Below are 23,951 nucleotides of genomic sequence, written 5' to 3' on the forward strand. Positions count from 1 at the left end.
AGATTAAGCAGAAGGAACCGTATAAGAACTTCCTATATATTTCCTATTCTTTGCATTGGCTGGAAAAATAAATGCAGCAAAAGCTGCAACTAAAGAAGCTGCATTTTTGCAACGTGGGGCCTTAGACCCTGCACTAGACCTAACCTATTAGGGGACACTTAATGAAAACTGGGGGGGGGGTATTTAAAAAGGAGAAAAAAAATATTAAACATATGGGTTTTGTTTTTATTTTCTAATGTGTTTATTTTTTTTCAATCTTGTTTTATATTTCATTTTCTGTAAATAATTATGAGGGCTGTTCTTTTGCCGAAGCCTCTTCTCTGCTCTGTTTTCAGCATTTTGCTTTCCAGCAGTTTTACAGCCATAGGGAGCTATAGTCTAGACCAGAATCAGTGAGGGTTATGGGAGAATATTCTAGTCTTGCTCTAGCCCAGGAGGTGAGTAGAGGAAGACATTATCTATTATGTTTAGTGGTTGCAATGCTTGCTCAGTGATGTTCTTTATAGAGGTGTCATTTTATACTGTAATCATGTCTGATGTAAATGAGGTGACTGCTGCAAAGAATTGTGATAAATTCTCAAAGGAGATGGCTCTAGTTTGACTGCTGATAGATCAATCTTCTGAACTTTCATTCAAGATTTAACTTTCTTTATCCAGAGGAAATCTCTTAAGTTTTTCCCTGAATAGAAACAGTTCTTACAACATTTTAGTCTTTAGTCAATCCAAGTAAATTTTCTTAAACTGGGAAGACATGCTTCATTTTGGATCTCAAATATGGGAACTTTTCTTCGTCTATATAATCTCACATCTTTTTTTGTTGCAGATTTTGTTGCGGTTTTTTTGAGCCAAAGTCCGGAGTGGATTGAGCAGAAGGTGTAAGGGTGCATGCACACTGAGTAACGCCGGGCGTGTATGAGAGCCGTACACGCCGGCATTACAGCAGACTGCCGAACACTTCCCATTCACTTCAATGGGAGCGCTCGTAACAGCGGCGTTTACGAGCGCTCCCATTGAAGTGAATGGGAAGTGTTCGGCAGCCCTGCTGTAACGCCGGCGTGTACGGCTCTCATACACGCCCGGCGTTACGTAGTGTGCATGCACCCTAAGAGCTTTCTATATATTTCCCATTCTTTTTGTGGTCACTCCTAGGTTTGAGGTTTCAGGGCTTGTTCACATCTGCACCCGGGAGTCCGCATTGCAGGTTTCCGTTTCCTGCACAAAACAGGGCAGGAGACGGAAACCTTCAGGACTCTTTCCTACCCATTCATTTGAATGGGTTTGAAAGGTGTCCAGCCGTGATCGCCGGTGAGCGTTTTATGCTCTCCGTGGCGAGACCGTGTGTTTTTTTTTTGTTTTTTTTTTAATGGACACAGTCGGACATGCAGTACTCTGTGTCCGGTTTTAAAAAACCGGTTTTGCCGCGGAGAGTATAAAATGCTCACGGCCGGACTCAGCATGACAGGTTTCAGTCTTCTGTATTAAAGAATGTTTGAGTGCCATTTCAGAATACTATATTATATATGCACAAGTTTTCTGCTGGCTAGGGCTTCCTGGTGCCCAATTCTCTTATTATCTGAGAGATAAGCTGCTGCCAGGAGTCCTTGTAGATTTCACCTCTGCCCCTATTGGGAACACATGCGTGTATAAAGTCGGTTTGACCATGTGTATGACCTGCTTCTCCAACATTTTATAAAACTGCATTGCTTTTTTGGCTCACTGAAGACCACAGACTAATATTACATTGGGTGTAGGACTTTATTAAAATATTATAGAGAAATGATTAGGAGACAGAAAAACCTATCCTAACAAATTGTTTGCTAAGTACTACAAGTGAAAAATTAAAGTATTTGCAGTCAAAGAAAAAAACAAAAACCAATGAGAATACAGAACACTTGTTTACAGACAGCTTTTCAATGTTTCACAGTTTTAGCTATCCAGCTGAAAAAAGGCATATTGTTCATTGTCTACAAAAATATATTTCTGACACTCCGAGTAATTTATAAAAAGCTGGTCAGCTGTGCATAACCTGTAACAAACCAACACAAGATTGACCACACAACACTGCACCTTTAGGACACAGGGTCACATCTCAGCTCAGTCCATGCAGGGTTAATACAAGATCACCCATTGCAGATATGGGGCCACTGTACAGGGAAAGAAACGCTCTAATATCTTCTCCATGCAGATTGGGACATCACTAGTACGGGAAAAGAAACCAGACAGGACCCCAATCATTAGGACTCCCTGCTAAGGGTCAGTTAAGGGAATCTTCAAAATAACCCATGTATTATGGGACATATAGAGAAATAATGCAAATAACGGAATCCCACATGACCAGGAAACAAAACCCTTGAATTAGAGCTACTAGCCAATATCAAATGCATGGCCTGCTTTGTGTGTTTACAGATTAGCCCAAGGGCCCTCCATTTATCTACACGAACTCCACTGTAGTAACCTGACAGTCTGAGCCCCTAGTTATCCACAAAGTGGTTCATGGGAATAGTAAAAGAAACCTGCTATGTGCATGTCATACCGAGGCGCAGAAAAATCTTGCGTTGAGCTGATTTATGAAGCTGGTTTTTAAACAGTATAAAAAAAGGCTCCTTTTAAAGGAGAGCGGATAAAATATGTCGATTCATTGGATGCGATTATTTTCTGTGTGCTGGGTTGCTGTTTAACAAAAAATAAAAATAAAAAAAATTAAGACTTTGGTGAGTTGCTTCCTAGACATCCCAGTCAGAAGTGTCCACACTACCAGACTGCACAGAACTTTGATATCGCGCCGTGCTTGGTAACATTAACACAATTATCTACTCATCCACAGAATCTCTATTACTCACTGCCCCCTTCCCCTACACAATGAGGCCACTACCATTGTCTTAGCCGATAGACACTTGCTGTTGTCCTGGAACACAATGTACAACTCTTGTACGCATGCCATAAAACAATGTACTGCTGTAACCATTTATTAGTAATGTCTAATGTTGCAGCCCTCAAAAATACCTCGTATGGCTACAACCATATAGACATGTGGTGTCTGCACCATCTCGCTGCCCAGTGGGACCTTGGTTATTCCAGTAGGCGTTAATCACATAGCTTTCTACTTCCCTTATAGTAGTATTGCTACAAGCACCATGCACCAGGAGAATGAGGCCTTTTTCAGTGTTTGGTTAGGCTAGGTTCACATCTCCGACAATTTATCCTGCGGAGTCTCAAACAGAGATGTGGAGACGCAGATGTGAGTTTAGCCTCCATTATTGTGAGCCAAAACCAAGAGGGAGGACTACACAGAAATAAGGTATAACTGAAAGATGTGCGCCTGTTCGGAGCTTCAACCTGCTCTCGGATTTGGCTCACAATCATTGACCAAAACATTGACATATGAATAAGCCCTAAGTCACAAAGTTCACAATCGATAATTTATAATCTATTCCCTAAACAGACTCCGATGTAAGAATTTAAGTAAATGTTATACCACCCCCAATGCTAGATGAATACACTTTCAAAATAAAGAGCTAATACAATGGATAAAACCTCAAATATAGCACAAAGGCTTGAAAAGTGGGTGTGCACAGAATACGGGAATACAGGTATGTGAGTACAGGTAAGCGAAGCAGCACCCAGCCATGTTTCATCCATGAAACACGCTCTGGTGTTAGCCAGATATACCAGCTTGAACTTTGTATTGGGAGCAGGACTCCTAGCAGTATAGTTATCTATGCCCTTGCCTCCCGGCGACATACTGTCTCATATCAAATACAGTATGGTACAGTATGTCGCTGGGAGACAGGAACTCCTAGCATCATAAATAACTATACTGCTAGGAGTCCAGCTCCCAGCATGAAGTTCAAGCCGCTAAATCTGGTTAAAACATGGCTGTGTGCAGATCCCCTAAATAGGAGAAGAAAATAAATATATAGTTCTGTCTTAAGCATTTGTATTGGCAATTTTAGGATTATTTAGAGTCATTGCAACTCCTCCTCAATTAAAAGTTTCTTGGGCATTGTTCACACACTTTAATCATGTGGAAGAAACTTTATGGTGCCAAAATTCACAGACCTGCTCCAGTTGAGAATAGCTTTTACAGCATGAAGGGAAACATGGCGCACACATCTATTGGAAAAAACAAAACCCTCCTCACACACTAAAGATGTCTCTAGAAGAAATGAAAGCCATAAGGTACCCCAGGGCTTCATAGAAGTCATTGAGTGCCCCATTATGGCTCTGTACAACTGTGAGATCGTAGAAAACTTTTATATGGCCATGAGCCCTTAGACAATACTAAATGACCAATAAGACACTTATTTTATTTCATGCCTACCTTGAGATCCTACCTTGTATCGGAAAGAAAATGCTGCAGTCACATCCTTGGTTATAATATCATCCTACTTCTAATTTCAGAACTGGCTACACTAACGCTCAGTTAGGAAGTGTTCACGCTGAAGTTGGTGACCGTCAGCAGTGCCCGTTGCAAGATTTTAGCTGAATAGTCAATCCGTTAAAATTTCCAATTATTTCAATGGGATTTTATCTTGTGTCTGTTTACACACAAGTCTAGGGGTTTTTTTTTCCAGCGGACATAAAAAATCCTACACGCAGGACTTTTTGGTCCATTAGAAAAAAAATGTCCGGCAAATGTCCGTGTTTTTAACAATTAATTATACGAGCAATGGACTTATAGTGGACAATAACTGATAACCATCAGTTACTGTCCGTTACGATAGGAGTCCGTTTTTGTATTTTCTTAAACGGACACCTTCATACCGGAATCCAACGGTAATGTGAACCCTTCCTTAGGTTTGACTTGACCGGTGTCTTCACCCAACCTCATCTGCTATGTTACTTCTGAAAGATCTGAATTAAGGTCCAGTTCACATCTGCGTTCGGGTTTCTGTTCTATTGTCTATTTGGGGACCCCCTGAAAGGAAACATACAAAAAAATGCTGTTACCTAAGGAAACTCGTGGATCCCATAGACTATAATGTGGTACATGAGGTTTCCACACAAAAAATGCAGAGAAAAAAGTGCTGCTTGCAGGACTTCTCTCCACATATCTCATGCAGAAAGGGGAACGGAATGGCCTGAACGCAGATGTGAACCAGTTCTTAAATAAAAAATAAAGGCATTTCCACGGTACAAAAACAGGCTGAGATTTAAGTTTACATGCCTTTAGGAAATCTACATTTATTACAGATTATAGTGAACTGGATCTTATTTGGATAGACAGCCATCATGGTCAGGTTTTAATGGTGCTATGATTCATGTGTGTTTTAGGAAATTGGTGAAGTTTCTCCTGATTTTAAATGTAACAACATAAGGCTAATGCCCAACGTACCCAGGCGCACCAAAAAAAATGCAGTAGAAATGCAATGTTTTTTTTTCATTGCTTTTTCAGAGTTTTCCACTGTGGTCTTTCTGCCCCTATTATACCTATGCTGAAAACGCCAGTGTTTTCACATGTATAACTGCATTTTTAAAAATGCAAGTATTTTTTGGAAAATGCAGCTTTTCCACTGCAGACTTTTTTCTGCAGTGTGTGGATGGGAATAGCCAGAATCTAATACACTTTGCAGGCACTGCAAAACAGAATTTTTTGCAACACGGGGTTTCAGCAAAAGGTGCTCTCCAGACGTGGTGATATTGATGTCCTATCCTTAGGATAGGACATCAATATCAGATCGGTGGAGGCTTGACACTAAGCACCCCCTCCAACCAGTTGTTCTTAGCAGACTCCTTTACTCACTGTGACAGCTATGCCAGGTCCTGCAGGTAAACTAAAAGGGAACAGATTTGCAGTAAACGGTCAGCCATTACACAGTGGATCTTTTCAACCTGAAGTATTTTCTACATTAAATGTGCACATCCACAATGCAAACCTTTGGATAAGGCTTGAGACTGATCTCAAGACAGGATCTAATCTAGTATTTGGCCCTTAATAGACTGATCATGCATGAATGTTTTTGTACAGAAACCCTAAGAAGCTGATAACGCCTAATACTTCAGAAGTTATCCACTTTCCAAACCTTGATGGCCAATGATTAGGATAGGTCATCAATATTAGATCTGGAAGGGTCCTACACTCGTGACCACAAGGTATCAGCTGCTCCTGGTAATGTTTACATGCCATGAACATTAGAAAGTGGATAGCTCCTTTAAAGCTGGCTAAGCACCCTCTGTTGTGATTGGCTTAATTTTTATTGGGCCAACAATTATTACTCCCACATACACATACATGCTCTGTTCAGCTGAGACAGTGTACACTTTCAATGGAGAGTGGTGAATAAGTGGTTTCCAGACACCTCTAGCGGCAGGTTACCTCCTTGGAGAACAATAGATTAGGCATGCTGAAATTCTATATGCCCTAACCTCTCTCTCCCTAAACACCGGCTGTTAGTCAGCTAGTCCGGGCCAATCAGTGGGCTGCACTGAATGCACTTGTGTATCGGTACCATAACTGTCAATGGATGACCATCACCTATATGGACAAATTGGGGGTGAGAATCTGCATCATCTTAATATTATATAGAACAGCAAAAAAAAAAAAAAAACCTCAAACACAACATGAATTCTTCATAGCTGGTTAAAAGATAACCAAACTCAAATCTATAAAACAAAGCATTGCTCACTGAAAGAACCAAAAGGCAGACAGGAGCTGGCTCAAAACAGTCTTACTGGAGCCTCCTGTAATGTAGACAAAGTCAGAACTTCACCTATCTGCTGTTCTATATGTTTAACATTCCCTTAAAGGGGTTTTCCCCAAAATATACACTCATCCCCCATTTACTGGACAGGAAACATTTTAAGAGCACCGGGGATCTGGCCACTAGGATCAGAAGAACAAGGTCTGTGCAATGTTCTATGGGACTTTCTGGCAGTCTCTAGAAGTGTATGGAGTGGTGATTGTGCACCACCTCTCCATTGACAATGAGCACTTTGGAGACGTCTGCTCTCGTGATCGCCGGGTGCCGTCCAGCAATCAGACATTTATTCCTTATCCTGTAGACCGGGGATAAAATGTCATTAGTAAGAAAATCCCTATAAGGTTCCAAAGCATATGGAAAAAAAATATATCTGTACCCTCTGGGCTCACAGGACTAAAGAGAGCAAGAACTATGAATGGAATAGACCTAAATAGACCCAGGGCTTTCAAATGAAATACAACGTTATAAACAAACTTAGCACCATACACTCAGATAATGGTTTCTCAATATCAAATATATGCAAATCAGAGACAGACAATAAGAAGGTAACTAAAAAGACATTCATTTCTTCCTCACTCCCGACTATTAAAATATCCTTCTATAATATACACAATGTCAACCTGATTCATGCAATTTAATCCTGAGACTTGTTATGCTAAGACACTATTCACAATCATCCCATGCAGGTAAAAAAAAATAAAATAAAGTGATGGAAAGGACCGAAACCGTACATTTTATATAAGCAGTAGTTACACTCTGCCTAGAACATGTGCACGGTTCTGAAATCCCACTCCTTAATAACCTACTAAAGCGCAAAATGCCACAACTACTAGAAGTAATGAGGCGACAATCTACATTCTTGCAAACTGTAGAAAAAAAATTATTTATACTTCAAAGCAGACATAACAGTGACAAAAATGAATTAATGCCCAAGCCCACCCATTTATCACCATGATGGACACAAGACTTGCAAGTCATGCGCACATATACACCCCTTTTCATCCATATACTATTACAAGGACTCAAAGAACCTGAGAGATGCTCCCCAGACCCATGCATCAAGCTTAACCTTAAAATATTTTAGGTTTTATTTTGTTAGTCAAGAACAATGATCCCACCATAAAGCAGAAAGTTTGATGGTGCGTTCTGCTCAGTTTTCTCTCAGCAGTGTGGCTATGCAAACAGGCTTTTTTAAGAAAATAACATTTATCTTCCAGTACTGAGGAGATTGAGACACATTTCAGATTAGGAGATACCTGCTACACTAAAAATTTGGTGATGCCTCAGCTCCCTGAGACCACTGGGTATGTCTCATTCTAGAGGAAGCAGTAAAGATCAGCCTGTCCCGGCACACAGAAGCACAACCCACCCGTATAGTATTTCACGTAAAACTAAATCAGTTAAAAAATAGATCTGTTGAAAGGCAATATCTAAAGGTTTCCAGACATTGATAAGAACATTCTCCTTTCCGGTGTGAGGAGAGATGATACACCTCAGGGCTTGCAGCATGATTTCATCAACCAAGTGAAGCTGCTGAAAAGACCTGGAATCCCGCTCTTCTCCCCCAAACCCTTCTGAGAGGGAAGAAGAGCAAAATTATGGGATTGGTGGCAAAAAGGGGAGGGGGACAAAAAAAAATAAAATAAAAAGGCATAAAACAAACAGAATAAAAAAGAAAAAAAACACAAAACAAAGCACAGTATTGCTACTGGTCAGTCGGAATTTCTCTGTCTGGCTCTGGCTTGCTTGTTTGTCCCGGTGATGGAGTGTGGGAAACCGAGGGAATTAAAGGATGTGAAGTTGCCACTAGGCTTTCCACTGAAGCTGGGTGTCCTGGAGCAGCTACCCCCACAACTCCCGGTGGGAACCTGAAACAAAACAGCCAAGCAGGTATTAAATGCGTTCATTTGTTTTGTTGTTTTTGTTATATAGATTGTGTGCTCCCATATAGGGGTCACAATGTACTTTTTTTTTTTTTTTTTTTTACTTATCAGTATGTCTTTTGTAGAATGGGAAGAAATCCACACAACCACGGGGAGAACATACAAACTCCTTGCAGATGTTGTTCCTGGGGGATTCGAACGCAGGACCCCAGCGCTGGAAGGCTGCAGTGCTAACCACTGAGCCACTGTGTTGCCCCACGTTCATTCATTTGAAACAGTATCAAAAATAAAGCCTATGAGAAAATCCCATGAAAATGTTACTTCCCTGCTGTTCCAGCACCTCTACTCCAGTATTCCCCAAACAACGGTGCTGCATTGATGATGTGCCCGAATGCCTAAATCAATGCGGCAGCCAATCGCCGAACTCAGCAGTACATAGCTAAGTAACTGGCTGTAGCAGTCACAAAGGTAGTCGGGACACATCTGTGAGGCGCCAGTCTGTTTACAGTACTGTGTTGGCACAATTTTTTTGATACAGTGCATAAAAATGATGTAGTTGAACAAATTTAGGTGATGGATGCTTATGGCTATGCTATAAGGAATGACTGCGATGTGTGAATTTATTGTGGGATCAGAAGCATGAAATGAACTTACCTATATCCAGCTGCTCCATTGAGTTCTGGATGAACAGATTCCATTCCTGACCACTGTGCAGCTGCCAGTAAATACTCTTTATTTACACAATTTCTCAATGCATCTGGAATTGGGCCTGTAAGGAAATGATTTTTAGTCTGAAAAGAATTTTGGTTGCATATCACTGCGCGGGCACAAGCGCAAACATAAAATGCTAAGAAGGTTAGAAAAGGAGAGGTTATTCATATACCTGTAATGGCTCTGCGGATTTCCTTAGCAGCCTCCTCTCTTGATTCAATTGAAGCGTGTTCACTATACCAGGCAGTGTGAGGGGTGCAGATCAGGTTGGGGGCATCTTTTAAAGGTCCCTGAGAAAAGCTGCAGAAAGCAATTGAATGCATGGTTAACTTCCTGCTTACTGACAACATATAACCCTTCCAACATTAAAAACATACCTGAAAGGTTCAGACTCATGGACATCTAAAGCAGCACCTCGAATCCGTCCATCTTTTAAAGCCTGAGCTAGTGCTTTCTCATCAACAAGTCCACCACGGGCAGTATTTACTAAGAAACAACCCTGTCGCATCTAGAAGAGTAAATGCCATATTGTTCATTACTATATAGCGAGACGCAGATAAAAGCGTGCTGTGGAGAAGACCACGGTGGAAGCGCGTCACGTTTTTTTCCACAGCGCATTTCACAGAAAGTCCGAGTTTTCTCCGGACTTTCTGTCCCTACTATCTGTACTAAAAACACCAGTGTACCACAGGTATAAATGACATGCTGAAAGCTACAAAAAGGCAAAGGTTTTTTGAAATCACAGCATTTTGGCTACAGATATTTTTCTGCAATATGTGGATGAGATTAGCCAGAATCCCATCCACTTTGCAGTACTGTAAAACGCTAAGTGTTTTTGCCTGTGTTTCTGGCACAGCCAAATCGCAGCATATTTGCAACATGGGGCCCGGCCTTAAAGAGGTTTCAAATAGAACAGTGGATAGTCACGTTTATTCCTTGGCATTCAGCCATTCATGAGAATTTGGGTCAGTGTTTGAAAGGAGCAGTACTACTCATGTCCGGTCGCTGTATCTGAAGTATGTGGGAACCAATTGGGCTTGTTCTAGAGTTCATTTGAAACATATTACACACCTGCTTGATGGTAAAATCATTGATGAGGTGATGGTTGTGCTCATTCAGGCTGCAGTGCAAAGTTATGCAGTCACTGTGCATCAGCAGATCTTGAAGCGTTGCCATCCGCTGTAAGCCCAGGGAACGCTCAACTCCATCAGAAAGATATGGGTCATAAAATATGACTGCGAATCCAAAAGCCTTGGCACGTAATGCAACTGCTTGTCCAACCCTACCTGCAAACAAAGAAAAAAAAATACATATAATACTGCCTGATACCAAACATTAAAACCGCAATCGGTAAACTGATCAACTGTTTTTCGTTCAGTTTCTATTAGGCCAAGCATTACCAAGTCCAATGATGCCCAACGTCTCCCCACGGATTCTGGCAGCCCCTCCTGCAACCTCTCTGATCTGTTCCACGCTAGAAGCACGATTCCCTTCTCTCATAGCCTGGTGCAGCCATGTAACACGTCGATAGAGGTTCAAGATGTGACAGAGTGTAGAGTCAGCTGTCTCTTCCACAGATGATGAAGGAACATTACAAACGGCAATCCCTTAAACACAGGAGAGAGAAAGGAAAAGGGGAAAAAAAACCCAAAAACTTTCTATAAAAATTGTGTCTAGTGAATTAAACTTGTACAGATCTAGCAGTTTAATTTATTTATAAAAAAAAAAAAAAAAATGGCCTTACCTAATTCAGCTGCAGACTTAATATCAATATTATCATAGCCGCTTCCAATTCGTATGATAATACGGAGGGCCTTAAATTTTTCCAAATCCTCTCTGGATAGGGAGATTGTGTGATACATAAGGGCCCCCACTGCTTCACTTAATACCTGTTGTAAAGGAATGTAGAGAGTTGAGTATTCACATTACGGAAGGCCTTAGGCATTTTCTGGTGCCTAAAATAAAGGTGGCAATATCCAAAAATTATTCCCGTTCCATTCCCTCAAAACATCATCTGACAATGCAGATTGCCTCCAGCCGGTAATTGTAATGGTAACATGACAAGACTTCATTGCTGGACGCAGTAAAAAAAAACAAAAAAAAAAAAAAAAAACGCACACATCAGCCAAGAAGCCAAAAAAGTGCCTTTTTTAAAAAACCAAAAATAAAAATTATATATATAATATATCTGTAGGAAAGGTGTTTTTTCTTAAAGAGGACCTTTCATCTCCTTGGGCACATGCGGTGTAATTACACTGCTAGAAAGCCGATAGTGCGCTGAATTCAGCGCACTATTGGCTTTCCCGTTCTGTGCTCCCACTGAAGAGCTATCTGTGCCAGTACCGTAGCTCTTCAGTGTCAGAAGGGCGTTTCTTACAGTCTGTCAGTCACACCCCTCCTCACAATAGCGTCTATTGCGCTGTACTGTGAGAGGGGGCGTTCCTTACCACCCAGCAATGACGCTGAGCAGTGAGGAATGCCTCCCCTACTCCTGATAGTACTCGTCTATGGAGGGGGGGGGGGGCCTTCCTCATCACTCAGCGTCATCGCTGGGCAGTAAGGAACGCCCCCTCTCACAGTACAGCGCAATAGACGCTATTGTGAGGAGGGGTGTCACTGACAGACTGTCAGAAACGCCCTTCTGACAGTGAAGAGCTACGGTAATGACACCGATAGCTCTTCAGCGGGGGCACAGAACGGATAGCTGACAGGGTACGGTCGGCTTTCTAGCAGTGTATTACACCGCATGTGTACAAGGACGTGAAAGGTCCTCTTTAATGCAGATTTTTCTGACTAGCCAGAAGAGCAGCTGCAAAGGTAATATCACAACTGACAACTGCAATTGCATGAGCTGTACTGCACAGTTGATATCTGTAGGTAACAGCCACAGATTGTGATTGTACAGTTTACTGCTGTTAACCCTTTATATGCCCTGTATGCCAGCCATGAGGCCTCTCTCTTACTGATCAGCACAAGAAATTACGTCAGAGGGGAGACACCATTTGGTTGTATGATAGGCAGGAACCTGTAGAATACACTTAGTCCTGTCATGTAAAAAAAAAAAACAAAACAAAAAAACACACATCACAAAATACAACTTTCTCTGCAAAAAAATAAGCCCTCACAGGGCTATGTAGATGGTAGGAAAAAAAAAAAAGAAAAAAAAAAGCTGTTCTAAGGTGTGTGTGTGTGTGGAGGGGTGGGGGGGATTGAAAATTGGCTTAGTCCAGTTTATCAGCAGCAGGACATCTTATGTTAAAACTAGATCTTCCCTGAAAATATTCTGCACCCAGGTATGGCTATAATGAAGAGAACACATTGATCACAGACAAGTCAATAAAATGTCATGAGTTCTTCTAAAGTGACTGCTCCCTGCATACAACAGTGATGTTTGTATGTACTTTGTACAAGTCTGGCAAGCACAAACTAAGTAGTTCTGACAGGAATAGAGCATCAAAACACAACACTTACTTTCTCATGGATTTCCTGTGTCGACTGTGCATCACAGAAGGCTACTGTAGCAACATCCTTCAAAATAGGCATTTCAACTGTGCAATCCCTTCCATCGAGAAGAGCCACCAATGGACGGACAGGCATAGGACCATTCAGAATAGGCGGCCGAATGCCTAAACAAAAGAAAAGTCATTAAATATCTTCTTTACAGGTTTAGTATTTTCCAAACTACAAAAAAAAAAACCGAACCTTGTAAAACCTTAAAGGGGTTTCCTTGGCAAAAAATATTGTTAAACTGTCTGTTAGGGCTATTAATGGGTTACTAAATGCACCCATTTCACTTTAGCCATGTTTTGAGTGATTTCTTGCTGTCTCTGGGAGTTATCGCGGCAGAATCAGCGCCACTTTACTCCGTGAATGACCCCTAACCCCTCTTAGCTCACTCCTCCCTCCCATACACCCCCTCTCTGTCTCTATAGCTACCCAACCCACTACTACTAGCCCTTCCCTACATACTCAGCACAACCCCTGACCCCATTATATACTTAACTCTCTTCCTTCCAGGCTTCTTCCTGTGGGATGACACTCCTTTACTGATTCTGCAGGCCCGTGCTCTTGTCCCAGTGCTGCTCTGTGCTCGGCAGCGATGATCCACCTCTATTACGCATGCGTGGAAGCGGCGCAGCAGAGGTGGATTATCAGCAGCAGTGTGCAGAGCTGTGCTGGGAGAAGCGGCAGCAGTCAGAAAAGAGGGAGCCATCCCCCAGGAAGAAACCTGGAAGGTAAGTATGGGGTGAATAAGTAGTAGTGATGATCCATTTCTTAAAGCAGATCATCACCAGATACTCAGAAAATGTACGTTACTTAGAAAGTATGGGGGGAAGGGGAGGGTGTTTAGATTGGTGTAGGGATTTCCATTTATCCTGGACAACTCCTTTAAGATTTATAAAGGTTTTGGTCAAACCATTCAGACCTTCACAGATCAATTCTGTAGATGTGTCAACCCACAAATATCTTCAGAACTTATGTGAAACATAGTAATTGCTTTACAACTGTACATACACAATCTAAAAAAGCTATGTGTTATTCGTGAACTCTGGCTACCTGACTGTGCCTGTAGGGACTGTTCTGATGACAGACTCCCTTTAAAAACCATAGCATACCCTATTTGTGGGTGTTTGGTGTATCTGCCATGTTCCCACAGTAATAAAAACTTTAGGTCAAATAAATAGAGTGCAATTTTTTTTTTTTTTTTTTTTTTAATAACCGCAGTGAAGCTGCTGTCTGTCACACTATCAGTAAGTGTTGCTTTATATAGGAGGCATGTTATTGCTGAAACAATGATTGGCTAGACAAATATCACACCTACTCACTCTCAAATCTAGTTCATTGCACATTTCAATTAAGCAAAATTTATTATATAATCATCTTAACAAGAGCTTGTCACCATGACAGACCTATTACTATTACAATAATGACCAGTTATACTACAGAATGCAGTCACTGTTTTAAATAACAGCGCCACAAAGAAACTATATAGAATAACACTGTGTATCACACGGTCACCCAGCAGCTCTGAAAGATAAAGTAATGTAAAGTGGCTAATACGAACAATATAATAAACTATGATGCCACGGAACCACAAAATGCTTTTTTTTGTTGTTTTTTTTTTTTTTTTTTTATAGTTGCCATGTTTAGGTAATGTTTGAGGGAGCTGTCTTCATCACACACAAAAGGAGCCAGTGTGCTTGTTGGTGCACCGGGTTTATCAATGCACCATGGCTCATCCGCATGTGTCTGGAAATACAACTGGAACTCCTTCCAAACAAACACAGATGGCTAGATGCCTAACGTGATCCTTTTATGGACAGACCATTATAAGGATCAAGATTACAACATACCACCTATGCACAATAGCTAGGCTGATGGCTGGAACACCTGTCCTCTACTTAGCAATTCAACAGAGATAAATGGAGCGGAATTGTATCTATGCAAACTTTACTCCATTTAGATGGGGTGCAAGGGACCCCTACTGATCAGTCAAAATTTACATCAACATTAGGTTCACATCTGCATTGGAGGCTCTGCCGCAGATTCACTCTAAAATCGGCAGAGAGAATAGTCCTGCATGGAGCACTTTAATCTCTGCTGGTATCAGTATAAAACCGATGGACCCCATTAGGGTCTTTGGGATCCACAGGGTAACTGCTTTTTTAGCAAACGAGCTCTCAGTCTTTCGGATCCCCAAACGAACACGAACAGCAGCGAAAAATGCTGTGTGAACCTAACGTTAGCACAACCCCTTTAGCACAGAAAACCTCAACTACAAATGCATCGAAAGTCAATAAGATTTGATTCTGCAATGATGACGTGCATGCAAATCTCATTTTATATATATTACACAAACATACAAAAGGTTATGACAATGAGCCCCATGTATAACAGTACAGTTGCTTTCTGCAACCGATCAACATCCATTTTGCATTTATCCAACAATGAATGAAAATGCAAGAAATGATCAGGTTGCCTCCTGCTGTAGCTTCTATACATGAGGCCCAATGTTACAGCTCCCTGTAACAGAACAAGGACACACTTGCAATTATAAGTCAATATTTGCTGGCCTTCTGTATGAAATCATTTTTGATTTTTTTTTTACTTTGCTTTGTCCAAACCAACTACTACACAAATAAGGTAAGGACACAGGTTTATGTTGCACGATGGCCTGCTATAAGCAATGGCCCCTACAAACTCTAAATCAATATGGTCTAACCCTCACAGATTCGATCCAGGCGTTGTCTCTTCACTTTGTGCTTGTCCATGGTTCTGGCCTTAGAAACCTCCTGGAGACAAATAAATAACCAGTATTACCATTAAGTCCGAAGAAAAGAAAAAAAAAAAAGGCAGATGAACAGCATATAAAGCAAGTGCTGAGGATTTACTTACACTAGTGCTTCCTAACTACATTCACAGGCAGAGGATATTCCCAAAACAACTCTCCCCCCTTGGGATTGATTTACTAACACCTGGCGTAATTGATGGGTATACGCAGAAAAACAACTATCTGGACCAGAGGCTCTCAAATCACTCCTTTGGGGACCCTTAGCAACTAGATTGTCTGTGTCTCCTTGGTTTGCAGGATAATTAGATGTAATCTCCTTGATAGATTCCCCTTTGTTTCAGAACATAAAAAAGGGCTAAGGCAGCTCGGTTCTGGCCAATTCTCTATCCCGGTGTGTGATAATCACATATAACTTATTAGATCAATTGCGGCAAGCAGCGGGATATGGAAAAGGTTTATTGAATGTAAAAAAAAAAAAGTGACTGGAAATATTTTTAAAAAAATAAGATAACATTTACAGATACATCTTGAACGGTTAAAGCAAAGCATGCCTTTAGTCTGGGACTGTAGCCACCTAAAGCTGTTCTTCTGGGCAAAACAAAAAGAACGGCCATATATACATAACATCTCCATTCTGGTTTTTCTTTTTCCGTACAACCCCTTTAAAGGGGACTTTTCACTGCCACTACTATATCTCTTTGCATCAGTTAAAAGACACTATACTTCTCTAGACCCCACCATTCCCAAATAAATCATGGCTGTTAATTTTGGTGCCAGATACACTATTGAGGCAGTCAGGTGAGTGGTCTTGGGCCAAGGCCGACAAGGGGGAATAGTTCAGAGCTTTCTGACACTGTACAAGCAGAGGCCTTCTTGACTACACTACTAACCCAAGACCACCCACCTGACAGAGAGCCTCTATAGCATATCAGGCACCAAGACTAATAGCCCTGAACACTTCTAAATGGTGGGGTCTCGCACTCCAACAAATATCTGGCCTCTTGGAGTCTATGCTGTACAATATCACAAAAATATATGGGGAGGGAACAGTCTCACCCAGTGGTGGGCACTATAGCCATAATCTTCCATGGCCAACATATTTCTTTTTTTTAAAGAAGCCCTTCTATGAGCTATATTCTGATGTGTACATGAATGTCACAAACACGATCAATGGGTATTAACTGAGGAGATGGAATTAAAAAGGATGGCCTTATTATATTAGAACTGTAAAACAGCAAGAAACAGAGAGGCAGGGACTCCTAGCATCATAGATTACTATAATGCTAGGAGTCTCTCTCACCATAGTGTAAATCTGGCTCACACACGCACGGAGTTTAATGTCCGCAACATTACTGTGAAAACCACATAAACCAAGGCTTCTCTTTCATGACCGTCAGCATACACAGGAAATACATAACAACGTGTACATCACAAATAAGGAGGGAAGACAAATCAAGGCATTGTAAAGTACTGGAGAAGTGTCCTTAAATCATAAGTTATTGCTTAGAATAATCCAAAAAGACAGGAAGCCACAAAAACGGACATGGCATAGTACTGTAGGATATTGTGATGTTTGAGAAACTAATGACAGTAGTCTCAGGACAAAATATTGAGGACATTACGGAATATTAAACCCTACACAAATAATCACCTGTCTGCAGCCAGCAACATACCATTGACTACGTGAAGCACTCTGGCATATTTTCAGTTTGGCTTTAAAGCACAATGACATTGGAGTAGGCGGCACATGGCTGATGTTGTGGCCTCTGAGCAATATAGAGAACACTGCTGGCCGAAACTAAGTGGCCGGATTGGGAGGGTGGCTGGAGCAATCCATCTGCATTGCAGCTTTTTTCAGTCACATCATACTGGCAATGTGACTGTATAAAATATGGGGCAGTGCTCCTGACATCGGGGATACTCCACTAGTTATATGGAGGACAGAGCTCAATTCATTTATACAAGACAGATACATTGCCTCAATATCTAATATGACCTGGGACAAAGCATCAACATATGAGAGTACTAGATTATTTCCATAATAGGCGTAGACGTATTGATGTTACACGGCATTCATGCCCATACTTGGTGACACTCCGATTTTCTCTTTACATACTACTGGGTGCCATAAGACTAAGTCACAATATTCCACAGTAGTATGCAATGTGGGTATCTGCCTTTTTAGATTATTCTTCAGCAACAAACATTTATGTTTTAAAGGACACTTGTTCCATACATCACTATCGATTATTCTTTGATTTGTGGTCCTTCCTTTTGCCGTTTGATGTTCATTATTCCTTTTTGTTGCTTACACCTAGATACATAATAAATGAGGTTACTATGGAGTCGGAGAAGAATATTTTCTTACAGTAACATATACAAATCATTATAACAATTAAAAAGTGTGTGCAGTTTTTCAGAAAAAAAAAAAGACGCTACGTACACCCAGCCTTATTAAAAGTAATGTCTAGCCTATGTCACTATACATTTGACCTGAAAGAAAATGTCCATTAAATATCTCTGGTTTACTGGCATAGGGGGTGATACACTGTACCTGGATACACCTATATCGCATCCAGACCCCAGGCAGCCACTGCTTACACAGAATATCCATACTGGCCAAATGGTGCCAATAAATCTACACAGCATGTAGTGATATCCAGTATAAATAAAGCAGTGTTTCACTTACTAAGAAGTAAAAGCACTGGCAGCAGAGACTGAATACTGAATATAGCTGAATCCAGGCACGTTGGGGTGGATTTATTAAGATTGGCATCACATATGCTGGCCTTAATAAAGACCAAAATAGGCTCTGACCTCTTCATATATCAGGCACATACAAGGCACCAATATGGAAATCTATGCCAGTCAGGAGCAAGAACAGACTTATGCCAGATAAACATGTCAGACTGAAGTGTGCCCACCCTGGGAATGTGACACCATCTTTGGTGCAATAAAAAGCATTTAACACATTAACACACAACACTAGAAAACTGGTATAGGCCCGATTCACATCTGTGTTTGGGCCATGCATTTGCCTATGTGCATGTAATACGCAGAGAAAAGTCCTGCAAGCAGCATCTTTCGTGCAGAAACCACACTGACCCCATTATAGTCTATGGGGTTTGCGGGTTTCCTTACGTAACCACTTTTTTATGCAGATAGGTTTCCAGGGGGTCCCCAAGCAGACTGCAGATGTGAACCAGGCCATAGACATATTTCTAAAGTCTCCCCATTGTGACAACACCCTTGGAGAAACGCGCTGTATATAACTACATATAAAAGGGGTTTCAGTTAATAATAATATAAGCCTCATGTGAACCCAGCTTTATACAGAAGATGAATTATACTTAATATTTCATGCTGTGAGGTTTCTTCTAGCAATTCAATGGAAGAAAATTCTGCAATGACTATGACTTATCCCTGGAGAAAGCCTGAGCCCCACTTTACTCCCCAGACCCCATGTGCCAGCTGCCCATTACTGTGTACATGGAGCCCTGGCATGTGCCCAGAGGACTGCTATATACATACACATACTCCTAGTAGAAGTGTGCTATATGGGAAGAAGCCATTGCTTTATACTCTGAACGGACTTCATATGCAAAGAGATCTAGGTCATGGATGTGACTGCTCTCCACTGTCCCCGCAGTCCCAGAAGACACTACATGACAGCAGCACATAGACTACAGAGCGCACTAGCCGCCTGACACGATGGATGTATGAGCGCAGCGCTGTCCTGTGCACCGACAGCTACAATGAAAAGATACGCTCCGATGCTGCAATGCACGGTGTGACCTAGAGCGGCAATTCCCCCCCCTCATCCCCGTAACCCGCCGTCCGTAGCGTTCACCTGCTGCGCGCCCGCTTTCCTTTCTCACCTTTTCCTCCCCACCGGACCCGTCGCGCTCTCGGCAGCGGATCACACAGGAAACAGGATATGACCACTAGCGGTATCAGAGAGACCAGAGCGGCAAGAGCGGCGTCAGGCCGAGCTGTGTAAGCGCGCCCTCTGGCGCTTGTTTCGCGCATCTCGTGTGTGAACGTCATGTTTTGTGCGGCAGCGTCACGAAGTGTCTCAGTATGTCAGCGCCATGGAGGCTTCTAGATGCCTGAGTCTATGAATCTATCTACGGCATTTGTATTAGTGGATCCAGGAGTGAACCTAGTCTCTCGGTTAGCGAACTGTAAAAGGCGCCCCCACCCCCTAAATGAATAAATATCTGAATTTACAGATTACGATTAATAATTACACAATAACCAAAAAAAAAACGCCCCCGTGATATTCAGCACTTGAATGACAATAAGGGCTCGTTCACACGGTGTAAACGCGGCACGCAATGCGCTGCGTGTACGGTACGTTTGCGCCGCGATTTTGACGGTGCATGTTTGCGGTCGCGTTAACGCAGCGCTAACGCGACCGCAAACATGCACCGTCAAAATCGCGGCGCAAACGTCCCATACATGCGGCGCATTGCGTGCCAAGTTTACTCCATGTGAACGAGCCCTAGGGAGCCTTCACACGGAGTAAACGAGCGTGTATTTTTGCAAAATACACATGTAAAAATACACGTGTAAAAATAAGACTCCCATTGACTTCAATGATATTTTTTACACGTGTAAAAATACGCTTGTAAAATGTCATTGAAGTCAATGGGAGTCTTATTTTTACACGTGTATTTTGCAAAAATACACACGCATTTACTCCGTGTGAAGGCTCCCAAAATGCGACCCTATTCACTAACATTAGTGATGCGTGCCCAGGGCCCAAAGCAAAATTATGTTTTTTGGCCATAACACATAATATGTACATTTACAACCCTTTTTTTTGGGGGGGGGGGAACCCCCACACAGTGTATGGCCACTGTTTTATACCGTCTACACACTATATGGTCCTGGTCCCCTACTGGATTATTCCAACAAGCCCATAATTTATTCATTTATTGGTTTTATAGGTTTGCAGTTTCCCTAATGTGTTTCGCCCCATTGTTGGCTACCCCTCTATCCTGCAAGGCTTGAAACAGCCCTTGCCAGTCACAGGCCATTGGATGGGTTTTGCAGACTCTAAGGGAGCTTTCACACGGGGAAAAATGGCTCAGGTTGTGGCACGAATTCCGTGCGGGATTGCCGCCAGAATCTGCGCGGTTATAAAGCCTCTCAATAGAGTTCTATGGGGAGGCTTTTTAACCGTGTACATTCTGGCGGTAATCCCGCACGGAATTCGCGTGAATTCCGCGCCAGAACCCGAGCCGTTTAACCCCATGTGAAAGCTCCCTAAGGGTGCATGCACACTACGTAACGCCGGGCGTGTATGAGAGCCGTACACGCCGGCGTTACAGCAGGGCTGCCGAACACTTCCCATTCACTTCAATGGGAGCGCTCGTAAACGCCGCTGTTACGAGCGCTCCCATTGAAGTGAATGGGAAGTGTTCGGCAGTCTGCTGTAATGCCGGCGTGTACGGCTCTCATACACGCCCGGCGTTACGTAGTGTGCATGCACCCTAAGGCTGAGTTCACATGTAGTTTTTTGGTCAGGATTTTGAGGCCAAATTTGCCTCAAAATCCTGACCAAAAAGACGGCTTCCATTTAAATCAATGGGAGCCGATCAATTCTTTTTTTCCGGAAGCTGTTTGTTCCAGCTCCTGGCAAAAAGAAGCGACATACTCATTCGCCTCACGAGTCTGCCTGAATGCACTCCCTCATCCCGACTAGGCCCATTCATTCAGCCTAATCCGGAGCAGAATGCACAACTGGACGTTTTTGGTTCGGAAACTGAAGCGGGTGAGTGAACCCGGCCTAAGTCACTGCTGGACTGTTAGATATAGCAGTTCAGTGAAAGTTGGCACTATAATGGAAGCTCTGTGGTGTGGTCATCAGCCCCTGAGGGAGAGGTGAACATCACAGGCCAAGACTGCTAAGAGACAGCCCTGAGACAGGGAACAATGATCTGTCTAGTAAAGTGGAGTGGAGTAAAAGCATCCTATCACCACCACAGTCTGAGCATTCCTCATCCCAATGAAAACCAAAAAATAAATAGCCCAAATAACAACAATATAGATCTCAAAACCAACAAAGAATATATAAAAGAAACAAATAGAGACACTACCAATAAAAACATATGAATAATTTATTAATTCTGAATAAAAATATACACAGACAATACACAGACAAAGGGGAAACAGGGGGGATAACCCCCACACACGATAGCGGTATAATACCGTACCCTCCCACTGGTGAAACCTGCAGTACTACCCCAAAACAAAATAAAATAAATAAATAAATTACCAAATAGGAAACAAGTCTGAAAAATATATGTATAATAATACTAACGGGTATATATATCTCTAGTCCAAGAAAAAGATGACAATAAAATTTATATCACCACAGAGTCTCAAGTGGAATATAACTTAATACAACTACTTAATGAACCAAGAGAAAGACGCCATAATCACTATATCACATTCCGCATCCCAAACTTGGGTGTAGCCTAAAAGTTGGAGACTACTACCCCCGTTGGGAAGCTGCACAGGTTGAATGTCCAGATTTATTGACCTGGTAATAGGGTGCAGTTCCTGTAAACATGAGGCGTGGCCTAAACATATTGAATAAGGACACCCCCACATATAACTTTGCTTGGGGCCCCAGAGATGCCAACTCAGTAACCTGAACATTACCCAGACTGTATAAACCTATTGGAGATTGGCAGACTGGTGTTGTCCCTTATAGCCAATCAGATTGCAGCTTTCATTATTGCAATACAGTTTTAAAAGCAGTGATCTGATTGGTTGCTACGGTCAGCTATGGCACGTCTTGTCTCTAGGCATAAGCCCCGCCCCCTTGTTGTGTTCCAACTGCCATCTCTTCTAGCCAACACCTGTATTGAGAAAGGGAAATACAAGAGCAACAGAGCCCGGCCTGAAGCAGCAAGAAATAGGGCCCAAAGCCTGACAACATGAAGGTAAGTCAGGTCTGACACTGGAGGGTTCCTTCATATGTGTAAGGGGAGTGGCTAAAAGATCATGCGGTGCGTCAGTGGGTGGAGCTACGAGGGGGAGGCAAGGGGTTAATGACAATAGCTTTGTATCTTCTCACAATCACAGACAAGACTTGTGGACAGTTTAGGCATTACATGGGGGAACATGGGGGACAGTGTTGTACTGCTTGCCGTAGTAACAGGTGGGGGAAATGCAGCAGCTGCTGGAAAATTTCAAGAATTAAAATGGTCGGAGTTTTTGGGTGCAGTAGTCGCTGGGGAAGGGGAGGGGGTGTTCTGGTTGTCTGTCTGCCCCTTCCCTGAGCTTGAGGACTGTTTTTTCTTCTCCCCACTTGGATTTCAGCCTGGCTGAATATAGGGTATCTGCAGTGCTCCTATTAACCCCTTCCTGACGGAACAGGAGCACTGCAGACCCCCTATATTCAGTAGCCCGGGCACTGTCAGACACAGGGAGACCTAATGTGTTTGTGTTTCACAGACATTTCCTACTTTTATATGTATTCTAAGGAAAGGAGGGATTTACAACTTTTATTTATATTATTTCTTTATTATATTTTTATAAAGCTTTTTTTTTTGTTTGTTTTTACTATTTTATGAGAGATTCTATATATTACTATTGCTGGTCAAAGACCCCTCTCCCCCCCCCCCCAAATAGATAAATTAATTTTTTTATTTTTTTTTCTGCTTGACTTGAGTGTAAGCCGAGGGGGGATTTTTCAGCACAAAAACTATGCTGAAAAACTCGGCTTATACTCGAGTATATACGGTACATTACGGCCGTGTAAGAGCAGACTAACACGTTATACAGACTTATGTGTAGGACAGATGAAGGCGCGGATCCAGGGCCGGGCGAGCCGGGCAACCGCCCGGGGCCCCGCGCTTAGCGGGGCCCCGCGGCGCGGGCCGGACCTAACAGAATGGTCCCGGTCGGCATGTCCCGATTTCAAGTCATCGGCGTCCTATGGACGCCGATGAGCTGAAAACATAGGCGTTTAAAGCAGGAGCTGTCACAGCTCAGCTCCTGCTTTAACGCTGAGCTCCGGCATTTGTAGCCGCGATGTGATGACGTCACATCGCGCCTACAATATGTGTATGAGGGAGAGAGCTGCGGGGGAACGAGGAATGGTGAGTGTGTGTGTGTGTGTGTGTGTGAGAATGTGAGAACGGCATGACACTGGGGCAGATGAAGGGGGGGGAACAGCATGACACTGAGGCAGATGAAGGGGGGGAGTACAGCATGACACTGGGGCAGATGGAGGGGGGAGAACGGCATGACACTGGGGCAGATGAAGGGGGGAGAACGGCATGACACTGGGGCAGATGAAGGGGGGAGAACAGCATGACACTGAGGCAGATGAAGGGGGGAGAACAG

At 42.5% G+C, this 23,951-nt stretch overlaps 1 protein-coding gene across 2 annotated transcripts; it reads right to left on the reverse strand.

Annotated features, from left to right (window-relative positions):
• Positions 1–1,861: 1,861 nt before the first annotated feature.
• LOC142203669 (C-terminal-binding protein 2) lies at positions 1,862–19,524 on the reverse strand. 2 transcript variants are annotated; one of them, XM_075274588.1, is made up of 10 exons: positions 19,466–19,524; positions 15,525–15,588; positions 12,767–12,921; positions 11,040–11,184; positions 10,696–10,902; positions 10,367–10,581; positions 9,673–9,803; positions 9,468–9,595; positions 9,239–9,353; positions 1,862–8,569 (listed from the first exon to the last, which is right to left on the reverse strand). In XM_075274588.1, exons 2-10 carry the CDS (start codon positions 15,565–15,567, stop codon positions 8,407–8,409), a joined length of 1,302 nt encoding a protein of 433 aa, XP_075130689.1. In that variant the 5' UTR covers positions 15,568–15,588; positions 19,466–19,524; the 3' UTR covers positions 1,862–8,406. The 2 variants fall into 2 exon arrangements, with proteins under 2 accessions (XP_075130689.1, XP_075130688.1); XM_075274587.1 differs by having other exon boundaries at positions 15,519–15,588.
• Positions 19,525–23,951: the final 4,427 nt, after the last annotated feature.

The sequence above is a fragment of the Leptodactylus fuscus genome, chromosome 5, assembly GCF_031893055.1.
Source record: "Leptodactylus fuscus isolate aLepFus1 chromosome 5, aLepFus1.hap2, whole genome shotgun sequence".
NCBI classification, from domain to species: Eukaryota; Metazoa; Chordata; class Amphibia; order Anura; family Leptodactylidae; genus Leptodactylus; species Leptodactylus fuscus.